This window comes from Amblyomma maculatum, chromosome 8, assembly GCF_055883805.1.
Source record: "Amblyomma maculatum isolate TAMU_Amacu chromosome 8, ASM5588380v1, whole genome shotgun sequence".
In the NCBI taxonomy this organism is placed as follows: Eukaryota; Metazoa; Arthropoda; class Arachnida; order Ixodida; family Ixodidae; genus Amblyomma; species Amblyomma maculatum.
This window is the reverse complement of record NC_139351.1, coordinates 98260478-98284458: the sequence shown is the minus strand read 5'-3', so window position 1 is coordinate 98284458 and position 23981 is coordinate 98260478. Positions and strand designations below refer to the sequence as shown.

Here is a 23981-nt window from a genome sequence, read left to right as displayed (position 1 = left end):
TTATTGATCATGCGAAAGCATTTGACTGCGTAGATCACAGCAGGTTGTGGCAAGCTCTCCAAGAGATGGGGGTTTCAATTCACCTCATCTGTCTCCTCAGGAACCTGTATGAAGGGCAAGAGGCCATAGTGCCACAGTCAGAACTGGGCATGGTCTTACTGATTGGTTTCCGATTGAGAAAGGAGTGAGGCAAGGCTGCATACTGTCGCCCTGCCTATTTAACCTATATGCAGAGTGCATCATGAGGAAGGCCGGTCTGAACGAGTCTTCAGCTGGAGTGAAGATTGCTGCAAAACGTATCAACAACCTTAGGTATGCGGATGATACCATTTTAATGGCAGAAAGTGAAGTGGAACTCAAGAGACTTCTGATGCGCGTACAAGAAGAGAGTGAGAAGTTTGGGCTTAAACTGAACACTAAAAAGGCAAAGATCATGGCGTCTTGCCCTATCAAGTCCTGGAGCATCAAGGGACAAGAAGTGGAAGCTGTGACAGATTTTCTCTTCTTGGGCTCCAAGATTACCCCAGAAGGAGACTGCAGCCATGACATTAGGAGACGCCTGCTTCTGGGAAAGAGAGCCATGGTTAGCCTTGACCACCTAGTAAAGAGCAGAGACATTAGTCTGTCAACAAAGATCCGTATAACTCGTGCTTTGGTCTTTCCAGTTGTGATGTATGGATGCGAGAGTTGGACTGTGAAGAAGGCTGACCGCCGAAGAATTACGCGTTTGAATTGTGGTGCTGGCGGAGACTCTTGAGAGTTCCTTGGACTGCCAGAAGATCAAATCAGTCGATATTGTCGACCATAAACCCTGACTGCTCATTGGAGGGTCAAATTCTAAAGTTAAAGCTCAGATACTTTGGTCATCTGATGAGAAGAGAGGAGTCGCTGGAGAAAGATTTGATGTTGGGAAAGGTTGAGGGTCGCCGGAGAAGGGGTAGGCAGCGAACGCGATGGTTAGATGGCATCTTCGAGGCGCTGCAGATGAAGTTATTTGATGTTAGGAAGATAGTGAGGGACCGGAAAGCGTGGCGTGACATGGTCTATAGGGTCACGAAGAGTCGGACACGACTGAACTGAACTGATGATAACAGTATGTGACATTCATATATATAAATCGTAGTGTATGGCGAAAAAACAATTCCTTCTCCATCGTCCGTTGTAACAGTTCAGTCGCCATCAGAGTATAGGCCCGGTGTGTCCCAATACATCGTGATTTTCATTTTTTTTAGCCCAGTTCGCTCGCACTGCGTCATTTTTTTAGCAAGCAGAATTTGCAGCAGAATACGATGTATGTGAAGACAAATGGTGCCAAACATATTTAATAACATTTATTTCATATTTAAAACTTATTTGGTCTCTTAAATTTCGACATAAGGCCTCAGTGACACTACCTCCACTGAAAGTGCATCCTGCTACAGTGCTCTTTGTGAAGATGTTGCAGCTTACCCGTCACAAATTTACGTACAGGATAAATATTCATGGTATCAAATGACAGCAGACGACTGTGAAACAGTCATCATTGATGAAAGAATCAAATACCGCTTATTATTGCGCACAATATGCCACTTCGTTCCCGTTCTATGCAGCTAGGATAGCCACACGAGTTTTACGCTTTAAAATCAGCAGAAAGCTATGAAATTGCAGCAGTAATTGGAGGGTGCTCCCTATTTTTAAACATTGACATTCTGTCGTCAGCTGTCAAGAAAGTGGCAGAAATTTCACCCTTTGGCCGCAACAAAGGTGCTTATGGGAATAGCAGTCACCACTTCATCGCTCGCAGTAAAGAAAGCCTGACATATATTTAGCACTGTTAGGCATTTCTTTAAAAGCCATGCTTCCTTAGTGCACGAACATACGGTTTTTATCGGCAAGGGTGGAAGAGCAGGCTAGTTGGTAAGTATAATCTTGAAAAAAACTTCACACTATTAAAACGTGGACAGCGAAAGATAGGATGGCACAGCTTAGACTTCATCGGGTTACTTTATTGCAAACAACGCAACATTATATGTATATATATATATATATATATATATATATATATATATATATATATATATATATATATATATATATATAGCCAAGCCTTGTCTAGCGTTTTAATCCGATCACGAACCCAGGCGCGCGCCGGAGCCGGCGCCGCGGGACGATGATGATGGTATGTACAAATGAAAGAAGAAGGTCATGGCATGTACAAATGAAAGAAGGTCCACAGAAGGCTCACAATATATATATATATATATATATATATATATATATATATATATATATATATATATATATATATATATATATATATATATATATATATAAGTAAGTGGGCGGGAACGTGCATGAGGAAGAGCAGCTGGGTCTGCACGCGACAGAGAGATAACAGAGGTGAAAAAGGCACGAGATAACAGTGCCGTACCTAGGAACAAACAAAAACATAGATAGGCGAATAAAAGGATGACGCCAATAGGCAGTAAAAGAGCAACAGATAATATTATGCGATTACAACATGAAAACAAAGTGCAGTATAAAGCCAAATAGGCATCTAAAAGCTGAACGAAGAACCAATGTCAGAAAAGTCAATGGGAGGTAAATGATGAATTCAGAAATCGTAAACATTAAAACTTGAAAATTAGGGAAAGACGACTTAATTACTCTAACTGCACCTGGCTTAAATAGTTGAATCCCCGTTTTGTTAGAACTATCGAGGGTGTTCCTACACAGTCTTCTCCTAGCTTTAGAATGTGGGCGACTTCTGGGATTTCACCTGTGATATGATGTGCGTTTCTCGCGATGACACTGCATTCATGAAGAAAAGGCTCACAGGAACGGGAGGGGCACGTTAGGTAGTGGACTCACAGTTCTCTCTTTACCCTGTTGCAAACATTATTGGAATTCTCCATAAGACGCTCACTGAAGCAGGCCCGTGGTTTGGGCCACTTACGCCTCGCCACAGTTCAAACTTCCCAAGGAACAAAAGGTACCTTGAGCTTAACCAGTCAGGCTGGCTCTCGCAAATCCGGGGCATTCACTCTGATGCACAACTTGGATAGGTTATTGGGCGTCGAGAACACAACACTGAGTAGGCAGATAAAGAGCCATAGCAACCTTGCGTTGGTGGTGTAGGGCAGCGCTCTCTTGACTTCCTTTGTGTTTCTTCAAAAAGAAGATCAGCAAGCTCGCGGTAGCCAGCTTTTACCAGCCTGTGAGTTTGCTCTTTGAGGCTATGGTCCACAGAGAAAGCATTTGCTAAAGTCCCTCATAGACATGTATTGCTTAACCTCTCACGTCTAGATCTGTATCCCTTGGTTCTGGAATGCATTCGAGCTTTTCTAACTAACTGTTATCAATTCCTTCGTGTTAATTCACACTCGTCCGCCCTCTTTCTTTTCTTGTCTGGCTTTCAGCACGGTACCGTTTTTTAGGCCTCTTCTATTTTTTATCTATATAAACGTCTAATTTGCCTTCCATTATATAATCTGACTAACCGACTAATAACAACATCCTTTAATAAGATCATGTCCGCAACAAATAATTGTGCCGAACTTCGCTTATATGTCAGTAAATAGCACTAAAGCATGTCTTTATTTCCATCGACAGGCAGCCACCATGACAATACTTACACAGCTGCCTGTATTCCTATAATATCAATGAATGCCTACAAGTACCTTGGTATCAACTTAAGTAAAGGTTTAGCCTGGTCCCATCACATACATCATGTCAACTAATTCTGCCAATCAAATTCATTGTTAATTCCGGCGTAACCTTTCAATAGCCCCCGTTCAATCAAGCTTCCAGCTTAAATAAGATGTATTCGTCAGAAAATTGAGTTTGCATCTGTCGTATAGATTCCTATCACATTAGCCTGTCTGCACTAAAATATCAGCTTCATCTTCGCACACTAGCCTGTCGTCGCTTTGAGACGTTAAACCCCACAAACCAAACCAAACCAAACCAACACCTACCCTATGCCTCTATACTCTTGAGCAGTCTCGCGTTGCAGAATATGATCTTTTTTTTTCATCACAACAGCCAACGGCTTGAATGACCTTCCATCCAAAGTGGTAACCATAATTTGAAATGAATTGAAAAAAATTTATTTCCAGTAATATACAGGAAATGGGCCTCGGGCGACAAGCTACAACGTTAGCTTGAGGGATACCCGAGGCCCAGTAATGGCAGAGTGACAAGACGTGTGACATTAAGGCGAAGATATACATATATAACATGAAAGTTATGAAGCACGGAAAGAGCACATATATACAAATGAAACAGCAAATTAAAAACTAGCACAGTAAATTAACGGCCCACAATAAAGCAACACTATGGATGAAACATAGCAAAACGTAATGAAAATGAAGGGACTATTCTTATAATCTGAATAAAATAAAAATAAAATAAATAAACAGTGTTTAAGGCAATTGGAACGGAAAGTACAGAGAGACAGTGCGGAATTGATAAAATATAGCTTAGTCTTTACTTGAGGGGGTAAAAATGTTTGGGTTGTGTATGTTATAATGATTTAATATGCACGGTAAAGTAAAACGAAGGCTCTGGTTACCGTATAACGTCCTCGTTCGAGGAACGTCCCATAATTGTTTACTTCTGGTGTGAAAGGGTTTTTGTAAGGCTTAAGTCCAGATATATTCTTCAAGAAGTCAGTTAAGCATTGAGGTGACAATTTAAGGCAGTGAAGTAGTCGATACTCAAACATGGTATGCACACGATGAATCCTATATTGCGGAAATAGTGTTTCTGTGTGGGCAGTGTAGCATGCACCAGCGATCAGTCTAATTGCCTTCTTTTGGAGACCAAGTATGATGTTTATATTTGTTTTGGATGTTGTACCCTAAACGAGGTGACAGTAGTTTATGTGTGATTGAATTATAGGGTGATAAATAAGGAGCTTATGCTTTGGGGAAATTTCGTTCTGCAGTCTCGAGAGGAAACCAACAGAACTAGTAAGCTTGCTTTCAATATACATTATATGGTCAGACCACCTCATGCGAGAGTCAAATACAACACCGAGCGATTTGAACTTGTCTACAATTTCAATAATATTATTTTCTAGATGCAGAGTATTATTTACTGTAATATCCAGGCTAAGGGGACGAAAAAAGACTGCTTTGGTCTTGTTAGAGTTAACTACCAAACCATTAGCTGTGGACCATTTGTGGAGAGCACAAAGAACCAGATTTGCACTATTGATTAGATCATCGGCAGAAGAGCTTTTAAGAAAAAACTTGTGTCGTCAGCGTACTGAATGCAACTTGTATGATAGGCTACGCTCGCAAGGTCGTTAGCGTAGACATTAAAGAAGAACGGGCCGAGAAGGCTACCTTGCGGGACACCACATTGAGTGAAAAGGGAGCTAGACATGTGATTGTCGACCGAAACGACCTGCTGGCGCATGTTTAAATAAGAACGAAAGAGTTGGAGGGAAAGACCACGGAAACCATAGCTTTCAAGTTTACAGAGTAGTATTTCATGATTAAGAAGGTCGAAAGCCTTTGTAACGTCGATGAAAATACCAAGGGTCAAGCTTTTACCTTCGATATTATTTAAAATAATTTCCTTTTGCAAAAGTAAAGCAGATCAATCCATTTCACTTCAAATCTGCCATCGAAGGTCATCTATACATGCATTAGTTTTATTCTGTAAGCCTACCCCCATAACAAGTTATTTGAGAATATTTAAGAAATAATATATAATCTTTTCAATTTTGGCAGTAATTTCGATGCAAACGTTCTGATATTAGCCTAATAAATACATTTGCCTCTCTCATAGCTAGTTCCTCCCCGAATTTTGTCATTACTACTCGACTATGAGTAATTACATTAATCTGTGGGCTTCCATTTATTCGGGCACTGTTCTACTAATCCTCTACTTGTGTCTTTAGCTCGCTTTTCTTCGTGGTCATTTTATTGAGCATAAGTACACAGGAACACATATTTACTTAGATCTTCCTTCATTGAGTTTAGAAGTTCCGCGGAGCTTCTGCAGGGCCTGATTCTTATGTACGCCACTAGCTGGAGACCATATGCAAGCAAGCGGCAGTTCAGGTTTTCCGGGACCATTTTTCACACGCACACAATCTCTGCTGCCGCAAGAATATCCTAGCTTCTCTCTCAGTCCACACTGCACGAAATAAAGAGCGTGCACCAGATTTTCTTCTCCGCTCTCAGCATAACGAACCATATTTGGCCGCTTTTTACCTTTCAGAACAAAACTTCAGGGGTCATTCTTTACGCCCCAGGCCTCGAATTATGACGTTGATAAAGAGGGATGAAAGATATGCTATCCTATCACTGCTGGCGCTATGACAAACAGGAATACGATGTCACCCATCAGTGTACAAACATCACAATACGGTAATCGATATCGTGCCTTTAAACCGAAACAAAACTCTGTTCTGCACCCAGCACTGAAACCTATCGGTGATACTTGCGTCCAATACTCGATTTGCTATCAATTTCAGCTGAAACGGCAAAACCACTTCGAACATGAGGATTCAGCTCGGACGCGTTTTGCTACTCCTAATAGTCGCAGTTAAGAAACGCTCTGACTGAGAGAAGCTCACTGAGAGAAGCGTGCGCCCGCAGAAAGAAAATGCTGAGTACAAGTTACAGCAAAATTGCTAAGTTTCAAACATTTTTTTAGAGTTCAACGTTTCACCATGTAAACATGCATCCTTACTTTTCGGGCTATTTTCAATGCAAAAACAGCATCTAATGAATTCAATGAACATTTTAAGTCCGTGTTTAATGATGACAATAGCATTTTTCCGAAATTTGAAGCTTCCCTCCCGCCTCCGGATGACGTTGTAGTTAGTGAGCATGGCATTTTAAACATGTTACTTAACCTTGACATAAGGAAATCACCTGGACCAGAGAACATACCTAACCCCTTTTTGAAAAGATATGCACAATGGACATCTAAGTACTTCTTTGTTATATTTACAAGGTCCTTACATGAGGGTCAAGTGCCGAGAGACTGGGGGACTGCTAGAGTGAAACCGCTTCATAAAAGTGGAGACAAGCGATTAATCAAGAACTACCGCCCTATTTCACTCACATCAACTGCTTGTAAACTACTTGAACACATAATTCACAATCACATATCAAACTTTCTCGAAGCTAATAATTTTTTTACTAAATATCAGCATGGATTCAGGAGGGGTTACTCAACTTGTACACAGCAGAAACTATACATAATTTCGCCTCGTCAATTAGCAATGGAACGCAGATTGATGCCGTATTTATGGACTTCTCGAAAGCTTTTGACAAGGTTACTCACAAAAAGTTAATTTATAAACTGGATACAATACTTCATAACAAACAATTAGTAAAATGGATTTCAGCCTACCTTTCAAATAGAGAACAATTCGTTGTCTTTAACCATCATTCTTCTGACAGGCTTACAGTTCACTCTGGCGTCCCCCAGGGCTCTGTTCTTGGTCCTCTGTTATTTTTAATATATATTAATGATATTGTCGTTAACATTCCTGTAAAAATTAGACTTTACGCTGATGATTGTGTTATTTATACAGAAGTAAGAAATGTATCTGATCAACAACTACTTAATAGTGCGTTACAAACAGTTTTCGCATGGTGTGAAGCATGGCAAATGTCCATTAACTTTGAAAAAACTGTACTAATGAGAATTACTCACAAAAAGAAAGTCTTACCTTTCGATTATTGTATTAACGGCATGACACTAACTGAAGTGGCAGAATCTAAATATATTGGGCTCTGGGTCAGTAACAATCTTAGTTGGAATAAACATGTTGATCTCATAACGTGTAACGCTTTCCGTAAACTCTTTTTCTTGAGACGGGCATTGCGGTTGTCTACCCCATCTGTACGCCTGCTTGCTTACAAATCTATTATTCTGCCTACCTTAGATTATGCTTCAATCATTTGGGACCCATTCACGCAAACTAACATGAATAAATTAGAGAAAGTTCAAAAGAGGGCGGCACGATACATATATAACAATTACCGGCATACATCAGTAACACACCTTTTAATTCAAGCTGGCCTTCCGACAATAACTGAGCGAAATCGTTGTGCACGACTTAAATTTCTGTACCAATTAATTAAAAGACACTACAGATCAGAACTCACCGATTTGCTTGTTTTTTCGTCCGGATACGCAACCCGACAACGACACCAGCTAACTTTAACTCCTTTTCGCGTTCGAAATAACTGCTTTAAATACTCATTCCTTCCACGAACTATTTCCGATTGGAATAACCTCACTAACAATGAAGTGCTGCAGCCATCACCTACGTTGTTCTCGCAACATATCACCTAGTTTCTTTTTATTGCTTTTGTTATTTCACTGCTGTGTTGTATATCTTTGGTTTTATTATTATTTGTTCAGAAGGGCTTCAACTTGCACTGTAATTATTGTTTACTTTTGCCTGTTTTGTTAAACTACATAGTTTGTATTCCCACCCTGCTAAAATCCCAACACTGGGATTGCAGTATCAATAAATAAATAAATAAATAAAATGTTATTTCAAGGTCTGCCCTGAAATCTAGCCACTCAGAAATATGCATAGGTCGTGCCAGAATGTAAAATGCTTATCTGCGTTGAAAAAAATATGCATTGTCTTTCACCGTGCTCTCCAGTTCAGGCATGGCAAACCAGGCTTGTTGAGAACAAAGAAATTCTATAAAAGTCACGCCTCTATTTGGCTAATCTTTTTGACATTTAACGCCTTACAAATTCTTAAAAATTCCAAACACGCCATCTCAGCAACAATGCAAGAAGCAGAAGCTGATCCCTATATTAGCGGGACAAGACTATATAAGAATCGGCCTATTTGTAACATATTCCTCAATTGAAATTATTACAAAGTAATGAAAATCATTGTGATCGTTATATATTCATAGGTGTAAATTATGACAGAATTAGATGTAACCCTTTCCTTAGATGTTTTTGTCATGGTATCCCATTGTGCAAGTTATGGCTTTTTTGCATTCTTATTAATTTTATCACCCGTAGCAGGCTGCAGATTTAACCCAGTGAATTCATGTTTTTATCACTAGGCTGGGAGATGCTCTGCATACAGACAAACGCAGCTGCAGCATGCTGCCCAGACCTTCATCACTCTCGACCATGCAACGCGATGAGTGCATATGGCAGCTCGGCCTCGTCACGTCGCCTAATGACATCACAGGCTCAGAAACCAATAAGCAATCGGCTATTCACCTGCTACCTGGAACCTGCCAGTGCACCTCTAAACTAGGTCAAGCCACCCTCTCCCGTGACGTCAACTATCCCTCCAAAAAGTTAACGCTCAGCTATATGTCACGCGATTCTCTTGCGTAATTTATGTTTCGAGCAGTAAGATATTTTCCTCGTACAAACCTTCCGCCGGATGCCCCTGATTTCAGCTCACTTTTTACTCGAATGTCATTCCATTAATAACGCTGCGCTGCACACAGCCTGTGCAAGTATGATCGCGGAATCTTCGCTCTAGAGCGGCACGAATAGGCTGGAAAAACACTTTGACAAATTTGAGCCATATTCAGCCTTTTTGAACACAGCATTTATGAAGCCCAAATCTTATTACCGAGGATCTCATTTGGTCAAGGGTCCGCAGATATTTCTTCAGGATATGGAATTCTTTTTCTGGCCATGCCGATGCGTCTTGAATTGCGGAGGTAAAGTGGACGGTTCTTTAAGAGAAATTCCCCAAACGTGCTAACCGGCTGCGTGTCTGGGACTGCACAGACGTTTCGATCTTTGTAGCAAATATAGCTTGCAGGGAAGAATGATTATAGTACATCAAAAGAACGCGCTCAGACTACCTTTCTGCACAAGTGAGGGTATACGACTGCTGGTGCGAATTATAGGGTGGTTGGCATTTGGTACCGCATTTCCAAAGCAAGAGATGGAGAAAAAACTGCGACAGCTAGCATGGTGGGTATGAGAGAGAGAGAGAGAGAGAGAGAGAGAGAGAGAGAGAGAGAGAGAGAGAGAGAGAGAGAGAGAGAGAGAGAGAGAGAACTTTTAATGAGCATAATAATCAGTAAAAATTCGCAGGAGCTGGGTGGTCGGTGCCCCTAGTCCAGGGCTCCGCTGGCAGCAGCTGACTTGCGGACTAGCTGGATAATCCAGGCTTGCTGGTCCAGGTGGTCGCTGGTCAGGGCCGCCTCCCACTGCTCGTGTGTCGGGCATGGCACTATTAACGTTGGGTCAGGTTTGTCCTGGCATTCCCAAGAGATGTGATAGAGTGTGGGGCTTGCACCGCACCAAGGACAGTAAGTCGTGTATTTTGTTGGGCTTATCTTATTTAAAATTTGAAGATTAGGGAATGTGTTTGTTTGTATTTTTCTCCAGTCTATAGCGTCCGAGGAAGGAAGTTGTTTGTGTGGTGGTGAGGAAATTCTTCTTTCTAACCGTAGGTGTTCCAGCCTGTCGCCGTAGGGTCCTAGGAGAGGGGTGAGGTAGGGATGGGGATCCGCCCGGTTTGCAGCTAACGGTGGGTATGCAGCTAATTAACATGCTGCGCTCCAAAATTATAATCGAAAATTTATGCGGTATGATCGCAGCGTTTTCAGCTCAAAAACGTTTTGCCCTAATTAAGGATGTACTAATACATGGTATTGTGCACTGTATAATAGGGCACCAGTTGAAACACGACCTTTTCACTGATGTGTATATACCAGCGCGAAACAATACTTTCAAAAACAGGTACTTGGCAGGGATACATGCGCAAATTGGATTTTATCGTGCACATCCAACAGAACAAAAAGGCATATCGCATGTATAAATTCCCACGAAAAGCAGAAGTTAGATTATAAAGCATAATGTACTCGTTTTCATAGCTATTAATATTCTTCCACAATTATGCGCAGTTAGCCCTAGTTCATCTCAATGTCATGCCGCTTAGCCTTCTAAAACTTGCTTCGGCCAACGGCAGAGCACCATTTTTTCACAGAAAAGCAATGCGGTTGAAAAGCATGTCAGTGTCGATTTTAGAAAAGCTTTCAGAAAAACAAAAAGAAAACATGGACACCAAGTCGTGCAAGATGATCTGAGTCATCTGAAGCTCATTAAAGTAGTTTTTGTGTTTTCTTTTTACTTTTTATAATGGCGTTCATCATAAACTGACCTGATATAGGACGTAAAGCCTGCTGTGCCAACCACCTTCCTATAATCCTGAAAGCTTTATTACAGAACTCACAGGAAACGGCTTTTCGTGTCGGACGGCAATGTTACCTGGAGTAACATCTCAAGTCTTGCAGGATAAAAAAAAAATATGACCAGTTTATCCTCGAAAGGTTTCTTGTTTTCGCAATCCAGAAATTTTCCGGTTGCTGGTGCTCTACAGCCCCGAACACTTTTGTCATCGGCTGTATTTATTACATTTCGGCAAAACCTTAGAAAACGCATCATTATCATCTTGAGCTGATTCGATTGTATGCTACACGAACATCACTCATTGTTTTTGAACAGAGCGCCAAATTGTTTACTCATAAGTAGCCCTCATGAGTGGTGCAAATTAGCAGTGAAAATTAGCAAGCCTAAGTTGCAGGGCCAATTAGCAGTGATAAGCAGTGCCGCTACTTACGATGGCTCCTTACGATACTAACTAGTGGTCTTAATTTTAGCTAGGTTTCGCTGCAATTCACTATGTGTCTGCAGTTATCTGTATGGTATGAAGCAGTCCGTTTGTGCCTCCAGACTGCCTCAGTGAACGTACATCTATCTCTGCTTTCGAAGTAGCGCAGCCAGATCGCAGCCAAAAGACAACGATTCAATTACAGCTCACCACATTTTGACATTTCAGAAAAAGTGCTTTTATTTCTTGAGAGGCGCATGGTAATGCTTTTGGTTAATTCTTTGTTCCTGTGGTTGACACCAGAACTCTGCCGAACCACCTGATAGAGAAACTTCCTAATCTGAGAGCTGAAGGCCATTTTCTACGACTGTGGAGGTATAACCATGGGGTATAATGTGAATTCAGATGCCACAGATGGGCCATATTGCTTAGCACTGGGAGGGAAATGAGGAAGGAAGAGAGGGAAGGAAGAAAGGGAGGAATCGAGGAAGGAAGTCGTAAGTGAGTAAGTAAGTAAGTAGGTATGTACGTAAGTAACCCGGTAAGTAGGTAAGTAAGTAGGTACGTAGGTAAGTAAGAAAAGAAGGAAGGCAGGAAAGTTTTATTGTGTTGAATTTTATGGCACTTCGGCAGCTAAGGCCATCAAGCGCCAAGTGCAAGGTTTACCTGTCTACTAAGAGGAAGCTGGACTATTATTTCAAAACACTACCGTACGCTTAGGACGTTTGCAGAGTTTACGAAGTAAAAAAGGGAAGACGTAAGGTTGAAAGTTGGACGAGTTGAATATGGTTCATTTTGAAGGTAGCGCAAAATGAAAAAGAAGACGTTTTAATGACATTGTCCTAGGAGTGCTAAGATGTAAGGAGATGTAATTTTTGAAGAACTGTGCGAAATTACTTTTTTTTTGTAAGTTCATCGAGTTTTGTGCAGGATATTAAGATCTGGTTTGAGGTCACCATCTCTCCGCTGTGTTCGCGTGTAGGTTTTGCCTTTCTTTGCAAGAATGAAGTTAGGTGTTAATTGTGTGTGCCCGATACGAAGGCGGCATGGAATTATTTCTATGGACGTAGTTGATGACTGCATGTTTTAATTCTTCAATAACTGGCTTTACAGGGTGTAACTTGTTGTTTAACCCATTATCCCATGCTACTTGCCATTTTTCTCTTAGTTTATTTGCACAAATGTTATTGCTTCAAAGAGCGGAATTTTCAATTGCTATATTTCAGCATTACATACGATTGCGGCACATAAATTAGCCCTGTCGTTACCACTGATTCCGACGTCGCTTGGTACCCAGAAGAACTTAATGTTAAGTCCTTGTGTTTTGTCATTACTATGTTATGAGCTGTCACCTTCTAAAGGTTCTGTTGCATTTTTAAGATGTAGTGATGCAATTAGACTGAGGGAGTCTGTACAATGAAGTCTGTTTTCAATGTTGTTGTTGACTTTTTTTTTTACTGTGGAGATACGGTGCACCATTCGGAGGTAAATATTGAGGCACACTGAAGCAGCCTTTATATTCATTCCGTTTGTCTTCTTCTGCCCCGCCGGGGTGGCGCAGTGGTGACGGTGCTCGACTACTCTTCCTAAGGACGCGGGATCGAATCCCGGCTTCGGCGGCCGCTTTTCGATGGAGGCGAAAAGCAAGGCGCCCGTGTGCTGTGCGATGTCAGTGCACGTTAAAGAACCCAGGGGGTCGAAATTTCCGGAGCCCTCCACTACGGAGTCTCTCATAGCCTGAGTCGCTTTGGGACGTTAACCTCCCCCCCCCCCCCTCCGTTTGTCTTCTATTAAGCACTACCAGCAGGAAGTGCTATTTTGGAATCACCTCTGTAAAATGCTGCGTGATCACTTTGCATCGCATTTAGTGCCAAGAACTCTTGCATAATGTGTACTTGGGGTGTTTGTGAAGTGCGTCGGTGAGAGGTCACATACAGAAGGGAAGTTGTACCAAGGCGGCAATGGGTTACTAGGTCTGAGTTCAAGAACAGGGAGTGTATCCTGTACTATGAGTTCCCGGCACTATTCTTCAAAACAGAGTACGGAAGGTACGATGGTTTGGGGCTTATTGTTGAACAGTGTTTTTGATGGCCGTTTTGTAAATATAGAGTAGCAGATATGTATCGGTCACGAGCGGATTTTTAGAACGCATGAAAATGTGAGCATGGTTCTGCTGTTTTGTATGGCGGTTCATTTGTTTGTACAAACAGACTTGCCACAGGCGATGTCCTATATGCGCCGTTCTTAAGACGCAAACCTAAGTTATGTACTGGTTCCAGTTGTTTAAGATATGATGGCCTTGCTGACCCATAGACCACACACTCGCAATCTAACCAAGAGCGCACTACTGAGCGATAGATATGGAGAAGACAGGTTCTATCAGAGCACAGTGTGTTCCTGTTCTCGTTTTTAATTTACTGACCATTGATACATATGCTATCGATACCCCCCCCCCCCCTATGCAATACCCCACTTGGGGCCTTTAAGGGATAACAATGATGATGATGATGTGAGTACTTTAAGGATCTTGAAAGCTCTAGAGGCTTTGACTTTCATATTATTTACGTGTGGAACAAATGTGAGCTCCTTGTCAAAGGTTACTCCTGAAAATTTGTGCTCTTGCTTTATTTGCTGTACGGTTTCATTTAGGAGCAGAGTGGGACTGGGGTGCAGGCTTCTCCTGAGAGATAAAAGAACTTCAAATCCTTTTTGGGCACAAAACCTAAACTCATTTTTGTCTGCCCAGTTACTAAGTTCGTGTATTGCAAGTTGTATCTTTCACACGTCGGTAAGCTGGATGATGTGCACGCAGTTTGGAGGTCATAGATATAAAGTGACTATATGCAACACACTTTGAGATTACTTTGGCTACGGAATTCATTTTTACCACGAAAAGTGTAGTGCTGAGAATGCATCCCTGAGGTAGGCCGTTCTCATGCGTGAAATGCTTTTAGAGGATTGAACCGAGGCGTACTTAAAATTAACGATTGTTCAAAAAATCTCTCAGGTAGTTTAACATTAATTCACGTATGCGCAGATCTGCGAGGTCAAGGAGTATTCGATATCTCCAGGTGATATCATAAGCTTTTTTCATATCAAAAAGCCCGCCAGTTAGTGACGCTTGTGTATGAATGCTTCTCGCACAGCTTTTTCTATCCATACGAGACGGCCCACTGTTAAACAGGCTTTTCGGAAGCCGCACTGGTGGATGTCAAGTTCGCAGTATTCAAGAATTAATATTAACCTAATATAATACCCTTTTTGAAGTATTAGGCAAGACAGTTGGTAAAAGCTATTGGTCTGTAACTAGTAGAAGTTGGCAGTTTTCTAGGCTTCAAAAATGGTACAATAACTGTCTTTTTATAAGCCTCGGGTATTTTTTCCTAAGCCCAGGTTTCGTAAAAATAATTCAGCAAGATTTCGTAAAAATAATTCAGCAGTGCTTCTACCACAGTTTCGCACGAATGGGCCCGTATTCGATAATATATCTCATCGGGGCCTGGTGCTAGTGTAGCCACTTGTTGGAATTTGTAGCCTTTCGCCTACCCAACTGGCGGACTCCTTTCTACAAGCAGTCTCTAAAATGATGCCACCGCATCTCTTTGCCAAGTCAGGATACCCTCCAAAACAATTACCCTGTGAATGTTTAGCTAATGAGCTTAAACTTTTGAATTTTGTGGTTATTTGAGTGCGCATATCTCCGCAATTAGCCAAATAGTTTCCCTCGCCATTCACTTAGCTGGTCACATCCCGCTTTTTTCCGCATTACCGCTCGACTATACATTGCATTATGACCAAAATTTCACAAAGCCCTTTTAAATTTTATTGAGAGCAGCACAGGTCACGGCTTTATTCGGACATCGTTCGACTAATCCCCATTTTGTGCCTTCAGCTCTATTTGTCCGTGGCCATTTGACTGAGCAGAAGTACACAGGAAAGCATATTTACTTAGAATTCTTTATTGAGTGTTATACATTTCGCGGAATTTCCGCAAGGCCTGGTATTGAGGTACGCCGATGGCTGGCGACCATATGCAAGCAAGCGGCAGGTCAGGTTTTCCGGGAGCACTTCTCACACACACACAATCTCTGCTACCACAAGGATGTCCTAGTTTCTCTCCCAGAGCACACTGCACGAAACAAAAAAAAAGGAATATTAAAAGAGAAGAAATAGTTAATAAAATACCGATTATTGCAATCTGAGCATCATTTCTCAGGCGCGAAAGCGCGATCAAAAAGTGTCTCAGAATCTGTTCGAATATGATAATGTTACTTCGTATTAATCTATCTCAAATCAATTCCGACATTTATCTAATGGTCGGGCAACAACTAACACGCTGTTCATCCGTTAGAGTCGAGAAAGATTTTCGCACTTTAGCTATATTATGTGCCATAATTTTGCTTCCTTGAGGCAAATGAAAATAACTTTATGGACAAGGCACCTCGCAGTTTTACTAAATTTATCAACCAATGCAAAGACATATTAAAGTACACAAAAAGGGAACGAAAGGAGACATTCGTTTAAATAAGACATGTTTTGACACAGTGCCTCACTTAGGATCTTCCTTTTTCATGTTTAAATGGACCCCTGCCCACTGCGGGCTCCATGGGAATGAACAGGCCGATATTAAAGCGAAACGCGCACTCATCAATGGCCTCCAAACAGCTGTGCCTTTTTCAAGAGCGGCTACGACGTGCCTTCTTACGAGTTGTATGAAGAATGCCACAGCAGCTTACTGGGCCCAGCCAGAAGCCCGACACATTCGTCTAAAAAGGCTCTATCGAACATTGAAGTTTTATGTTCCGCGTGATATTCCGCGTCATCAGGCATGCTTACTACATAGACTTCGTTTAAACGTGGCTTTCACGCGCAAGTACTTGCATTTAAATGGACAGGAGGACTCGCCAGAATGTTCAACTTGTGGCTTCCCAGAAACTGTGGACCACATATTATTGGTGTGCCCAGTGTATGCGGGCGAAAGAAGTGTGATAGCCGCTTCCTTGAAGCGTTTGGACAAGAGGCCTTTGTCGGAGGAACTGCTGCTGGGCGCTTGGCATGACAAGGGGAAGGGTGCCCAGGCAGTGCATGCTCTTTGCCGTTTTTTGTGCACCAGGGGGCTTGATTCACGCTTGTGAGGCCACAACGCATCATCATCATCATCATCATCATCATCATCATCATCATCAGGCACGCTACTCTGCCTGTATATATATTTCATATGCCTTCTCCCACATCGTCACCCATCATGATCTTCTTTCTTCTCCCCTTCCCCAGTGCGGAGTAGCAGGCCAGATTTGAATTATTTCGGCCAACCTCTCTACTTTTCCTTTCAATAAATCCATCTATCTATCCTTTTTCATATCACTCACTTTGAAACATTTAAAAGCAAGGTTTGGCGACCATTTTTGTGCTGTATATGCCAATTCATGTTATTCCGGTGGCCGCACACGATGCCGCAGCTTGTCCGCATAGGTAACGACGCACTCTTCTGCGGTGTGACCGAAGCGTCGGCAGTCGTCACAACGCGGCGTACGGCAGTGCCTACGAATGTTTTGAGTTTGAGTTTATTTTGAGTTTATTTTGATTTAGACAAAACTGTCTGGGTGAAGAGGGCTAAAGGTGACACGCGTGGTCACCTGACTGGGCCCTAGACACTCTGCATTCATGCAGACAGAGTTTGGAACACAGCAAGAACACAGCAAGTTTGGAGCATAGCAAGAACACAGCAAACGATTTCATGTTGCAATATATACATAGGAAAAAAAAACACCTTTGTTACAAAACAAACAATACCCACAGATAGGTTTGCTTGACAAAAAAAACACCTTTGTTTCAAAAAAAAAATAATACAAACAGATACGTTAATTTGACAGAGCGAAAAGAAAGACATTCCAGAAGAACTTGATCTTCCAAACAAGGTATAATATGCGAACATTGCATTGCTTACACACACCAGCTGGTTTAAACTTATTCACGTGGCATTCACTGAAGAAAATGACTAAAGAAGAAAATCTTTGCCTGTTTCCGGAAGGCAGGCAGAGAGGAACAGAGGAACAGGCAGAGAGGAACAGGAGGAACAGAGAGGAATGTGGCCAACACGGTTGTATCGGAGGCATAGCGGTGGCCTGCCTAGTATTAAAACAAGGCTCTGTATACCACAAATAGTCAGAGCATGTGGGACGTCGCCAACGCCGACTCCTTCAGCGAGATACACAACATCCCGGTTCAGCGTTCTCAAATCTTCCATTTCCGCCACTTTCCAATTTTCTGTCGAAAATGAAGTCACCAGTAGTGCCTCACGTACGAAGGCGTCTTCCAAGCGTTCGGGAAGCCACAGAAGCTTGGTTGGTTGGTTGGTTCACAGGAAGGGAAAGGCGCAGTATCTGTCACACTTGCTCTGTGGACACCTGAACCGCGCCGTAAGGGGAGGGAGGAAGTTGGGAGTGGAAGTGGAAAGAGAGAAAGGGGAGCCATAGTGAAGGGCTACGAAGTAATTTCGACCACCTGGGGATCTTTAACGTGCGCTGACATCGCACAGCACACGGACGCCACTTCGTTTCGCCTCCATGGAAACGCAGCCGCCGAGGTCGGGTTCGAACCCGGGAACTCCGGCACAGTAGTCGGGCGCCTTACCACTGCACCACCCCGGCGGGGCAACCACAGAAGCTTCAGTTTCACCGCTTTTGGTTATGGGTCCACGACGACAGAACGGCGGCCCTTAACAACGAGATCACCGCAAGCCACCAATTTCTCTTTCGATTGGCCCAATTTGCAGGTGACCATCCATACATGGAACATTTGAAATTGGCCAATTGAACTAATTTCCTTGAGGTCCACAACATTCCGAAGGAGTCTCTAAAATCTTGGGCCCGGTACGGGCGTCCGGCAAGGTCCGCATGCAAGAAAATGGAATCAGCGACCAGCTTACCAGTTGGGAGACGTGGCAAAACAATCCGGTATTCATTACTGCTGGCATTAGCCTGAGAAGTACCTCGGCCAGAGGCCGATTGAAGCCTTTAAGTGGAGAACATCGAGAAACGCAACCGCTTGGAACAGCGTCTTCGGCGCCACTCTAAGATATGTTTCTCACGTGCCTAAGCCATACAAGGCACGTGAGAAACATATCTTAGTTCGCCTTGTCTAGCGTTCCTGCCGTCTCCATGGCATCATATGGCATGAAAAAAGGGCTGCGCTCGTGGTTACGTCATGCCGACGCGGTTGCCATGGTGACCGCCACCGATGACGTCATGGCGCATTTCACCAGGAACGTCGGCTGAGGCCGCGAATAACCAATGTATATTCGCCAGTCCTTAGTCGCGGAGGTTCCAGCCCCCGTTCCTCAGGCCTGCGTGCCAGGAGCGGGGAGTAGGGGGCCTCCTAAATCGGTGGAAATTAAAGTTTTAATCAATCAATCAATCCCCAGGAACGTGGGAGGCTGTCAGAGTTTCGCAGCTGGAAAGATTAAGTCGAACGACCACGGGCAGAACTATACTCGAAATGGTGGGCCTGCAGACAGATAGGGGACTACGAGAAAAATCAACTATCCCACAGGACTGCCGAGAAATTCTAATCATTCCCCCCCTCCCTCGTTACATACATCCCATATTCAACACAGAGAGGAGGGAGAAGAGAGCAGAAGCACTAATCAGAAGCTTCAATTCGATAGACAGCAAGTCGGTTGCGTACGTGGATGCGGCAAGTGGCAAAACGGGGGCGGCGGTCGCCTCGGTGGTCGACGGCCGAGGTGCCCCGGTATCAGCCGCCACCATTAGAAGCCGCAACACCGCAACGGCTGAAGAGGTTGCAATAGCGCTCGCTTGCGTCGGAACGCAAGCCAATTTCATAATCAGCGATAGCAAAACGGCTATTTGGAATTTTGCAAAGGGTAGGGTCTCGCCGAAAGTGGCAAGGATTCTGGCCAGTAGACGAAGAAACAGAAAACGTCGCCTAATTTCGACCCCTGCACACACGTCCGTTCTTGGCAACGAAGCGGCCCACGAGTTATCCCGAGCTCTCTACTTCCGGGTAACTGTGGAGCCGCCCGATTGCCGGAACATGGACGAGCGTCTGCAAAATTATACGGAGATTCTTCAAAATTACAGGTTAAGCAGGAGACTGGTGCCACCACTGGATAAAAGTCTAAACAATAGGGAGGCAGTCGCATGGCGGCGCCTGCAAGCTGGGAACTTTGTAAACCCGGTCTGGGCATATTATGTCCAAATGGATGATAGGAGAAACGATAAATGCAAACACTGTGGGAAGAGAGGGACCCTCGACCATATAATCTGGGAATTTACTAGCTCCCCAGGGGCTAAAACAAATATAAATTGTAGAGAAGCCTGGGAAGCCCTGCTGCGGAGCGAGGTCCCTGCTCCACAGCTACAAGCCATCCGCCTGGCGGAAGAAGCCGCGAAGAGCCAAGACCTCTTTGCCTGCTTCTGATCGCGGAGGTCTCTGCTCCCGTCCCTTAGGCCTGCGTGCCGGGGGCCTTCTTATCTGGTGAAAAAATAAAGTTGTTATCATCATCATCCCCACCAGGAACGTGATGTCGTTGGAAGAGAGCGGCGGCGCAATATGCCCCCGATAATTTTTCGCAGCACCTATTCCTATGATCGCCTAAAGGCCAATGTCCCCAGTTCCATTGCAGACTCCCGACAGCTGTTTTTATTCAATTGTCAGTTGTTTCTTATTCATCATATACCTGTAACTGCGATTCCTCTCTCTCTTTTTCCAACATTCATGTAATTAATCTTTTCCTTCTTTGAAAATATAAAACGGGATATGACTATAGGCGTAAAGCTAGACAAATGTCCCATATAATCTCTAACTTGCACTACAACAGAGAGCTAGCAATAAGATGATTAGTTTTCCCAAGCAGATGTCGGTGAAATCTCTGAAAGACAACTCTAGAGCTGACGTTCTAAAAACTCGAAACCTTACGCATATATTACACTTTTAAAGAGGAGGGGGGGGGGGGGGGGGGGGGGTGTTCTAATGCAATTTCTGAAAAAACGTTGTTGTAGTGGCTATTAGGAACGTTTCCTCATCAACCGTTAAAAGTAGCAAATTGAAACTCTCAGGACAATATAATGGGTGCCTGCTGCATCGACTGAAGTAGTGAAATCAGGATGCGCCCAAGTGTCGTTTTTCAGTATATATTATAATTCAGTCTTCAATCACTGAAGAAGTTGTGATAAACTAAATGGCAAGGTTCCCAAACTTTTTGTACATGAAATAAGCGATCTTGCCAAATCAATGTATTTCAGTGAGTACTGCGCATTATTATTAAAATACTTGCAGTAATTTCTTATAAATAAACAAAAAACAAACAAAGGAAACTGCTGTAAATTTTGGTTCTTCTGGTGGCAACACCTTTTTTTTTTAGTAGGTGTACCTTTTCCGATGTCTTGTTTTACAATGTTTATTATTTTACTTCAATCTGCCTATTAGTTCTCAATAAATCGCGGTATGCCTGACGCCAGCTCATTCATAAAACACACAGTCAAGATTCAAAACTTTTTTTTTCCTAGTACTAACTGAGAAACGTTGAACCATCCTCACCCACCCACTCCTCACGGAGTACCATCCCCCCTTAGCGTAGTAGCATGAATGTCAAAGTAGGATGTCGGCTTTGTGACCAAAATTCATTTCCATTCCCATTTGAGATAGGATTCTACCTTTGCGATTGGATGGTTAGGGTAATCTAACCCTCGATAACCTCAAATTTTAAGTCAGAAACAATACCGCTGGGCCATACAAGCACTTCCTATGGCTTAGTCAAGTGGCACTTAACTAAACTATAAGTTTTGATTTAGGAGATTAGTGAGGTATGAATTAAGAGATTAGTGATAAAGCAATGTCAAAGTGCATTCGTGTGAACATGGTTCTAGGAGGCGAGCCCCACACGTGAAGGAGTCATGCTGTCGCGTCCTACTCCGAAGGCGTAGCTTAATGTCCCGCACATATTTCCCCGCCTTTGCTAGTTACTCTTCTATTAAAAACTCATCCATTCTCACCACCTTCCTCTCTTGTCATGATTGCTACAGTCCATCTCTCTACACTCTGTCCGCGCTCTCCCTCAACTGCTATACGTTGTTTTGCTCTCAGAAATTCAATGTATAGGAATCACACCTCCTACCGCGCCCAATCTACCATATACCCACACACGAGTGGCAATTTGTCTCACACAGGTCCATCAAGGTAGTCGTTAACTTAATATGATTTTTGGCCTCCTTAGTGTGAAACACTCTATGTGTTATTTGGCCTTTACAATGGAGAGATGATACAACGTGAGCTCCAAGCGTACCTTATACACAACGCCCTATGCACTGAAATAAAAGGAGAAGTTGTGGGCTTTCGCATCACAAGCAGCAAAGCGAGCCACGAGTAATGATTTGAATTTCCACTTATAGCTTGTTCTCACGTGTCCGGGCCGCAAGCCACTGTTGCAATAGCAGTCGACCAGTAAGTTAACTGGCATGAAGTTCAATGGCTCAATCAAACAAAGGCCTGGCTGGAAACAGCAAGTGAGGTGATTGTAATAATCAAAACTAAGAATTAAAGCTACGTCTCAAGTAGTGACCATGTCTAACGTCGAAGAACCTCTAGCCTTTGAGCGCTGTTTTACAGGGCTTCGGTCATGTCTCGTGTTTCAGTGTGACACACAGTGTGACAATGTAACAGTGTTTCGTGTGTGACAGTGTGACGCGTGCATCTTCCTTGCTGTCGTCCTTTTAATAAACTGCATAGTAGACGCGGTCGTAGTCACTCAAATAACCCCAGTGGGTCGTGCGGAGGCCGACGTCTAATAATAATAATAATAAATTGGTTCACAGGAAGGGAAAGGCGCAGTAACTGTCACACTTGCTCTGTGGACACCCGAACCGCGCCGTAAGGGAAGGGAGGGAGGTGGGAATGAAAGTGGAAAGAGAGAAAGAGGAGCCGTAGTGGAGGGCTACGGAGTAATTTCGACCACCTGGGGATCTTTAACGTGCGCCGACGTCTTTAAACATGAACCTTGCCAATGTATGTCTAAAATGTATAATTTGAGAGGTCTATCATACAATTACCTTAGTAGTCACGAGTTCTTAATGCACAGCGGGTACATAATTGACTCTAAACACGTGAATAATCATTTCACCGTCCTCTATAGTATATATCAGTCCGCATTTCAAGTGGAGGTATATCATTTGTGCCCTCTAGCTGCACGAACTTGCGTCTTTGCGAGAGGCAAGGTCCGCTTCAAGTTACAGCACTGTTAGTGTTTCATCAGTTACAAAACTGTAAATGACACTCACCCAAGGCTTGCAGTAATGGTGTCTGTTCTTAGTAGTTTGGTATGAGATCCTAGGCAAAATACGAATGACTTCAGTAAACGTCGCACTTTCTGCTTACTAGGATATGTCTTAAACTCAAAGCGAAATGTGGCCGTAAAAAACTCATCTTTCATGAACAGAAACCACCCCGACATACTGCAAATTATAAAAATTATGCTTTTATTTAGCACAGGAATTACTGCATTAGCACAAAAACATTTTCTTACTTTCGTATGTGCCACAAACTATATATACTTACATTTCTGAAGCATCATCAGCATGACAGACTGCCTACAATATTTATTTATAAATTCTGGCAATATGCTAGTATACTGACACTTGTACAATTCATAGTAGCTGTGAATGACAATTCATAGTAGTTGTGAATAAAAAAAAAAGTGACCCTAAAACTCACAACCTAGTTTGTTGGGGCAAACAAGTAACGTGAAAGATGAGTTTTTCTGCAATTCGTGCCCAATAGGTAAAAACGGCTAGATAAAATGGCCTGCAAATAGGACATTACCAATTTGCCAGCTTCTTTCGGTCTTGCGGTTGAGCACTGCAAAAGGAAACGATGACGCTGAGGTGAAAAAAAAATAAGATGCTTACATCGTCAGCCACGTACGTAGCTTTGGGGAGTAATAAAATAATAATAATAATAATTGGTTCAGAGGACGGGAAAGGCGCAGTATCTGTCACACGTGTTGCTGTGGACACCTGAACCGCCCCGTAAGGAAAGGAAGTGGAAGTGAAAGGGAGAGAGAGCGGAGCCATAGTGGAGGACTACGGAGTAATTTCGACCACCTGGGGATCTTTAACGTGCGCTGACATCGCACAGCACACGGACGCCTCTTCGTTTCGCCTCCATCGAAACGCAGCCGCCGAGGTTGGGATCGAACCCGGGTACTCCGGCCCAGCTGTCGGGCTTCTTACCACTGCACCACCCCGGCGGGGCTTTGGGGAGTATAAGGAAAGCGTTTTTAGCGATATTCTGCTCAGATGGTAGGAAATCATCCTTCACGAAGAATTACACCACGATGGACGCTCTTGGGGAGTATTGCTTTAAAGTCCTGCCACTAAAATCAAATGAAAAAAAT

The 23981-nt window shown here is 43.0% G+C and overlaps 1 protein-coding gene across 9 annotated transcripts in view; it reads right to left on the bottom strand.

Annotated features, from left to right (window-relative positions):
- Positions 1 to 15383: 15383 nt before the first annotated feature.
- LOC146181924 (uncharacterized) overlaps positions 15384 to 23981 on the bottom strand; it is a 47994-nt gene continuing 39396 nt past the window's right edge. For all 9 annotated transcript variants that reach the window (XM_084576918.1, XM_084576924.1, XM_084576920.1 and 6 more), the window contains 3 exons: positions 23408 to 23443; positions 22867 to 22915; positions 15384 to 15698 (listed from right to left, as the gene is read on the bottom strand). In XM_084576918.1, coding sequence (XP_084433044.1) covers positions 15677 to 15698; positions 22867 to 22915; positions 23408 to 23443 — 107 coding nt within the window. In that variant the 3' untranslated portion in view covers positions 15384 to 15676. The remainder of the gene's footprint in view (positions 15699 to 22866; positions 22916 to 23407; positions 23444 to 23981) is intronic.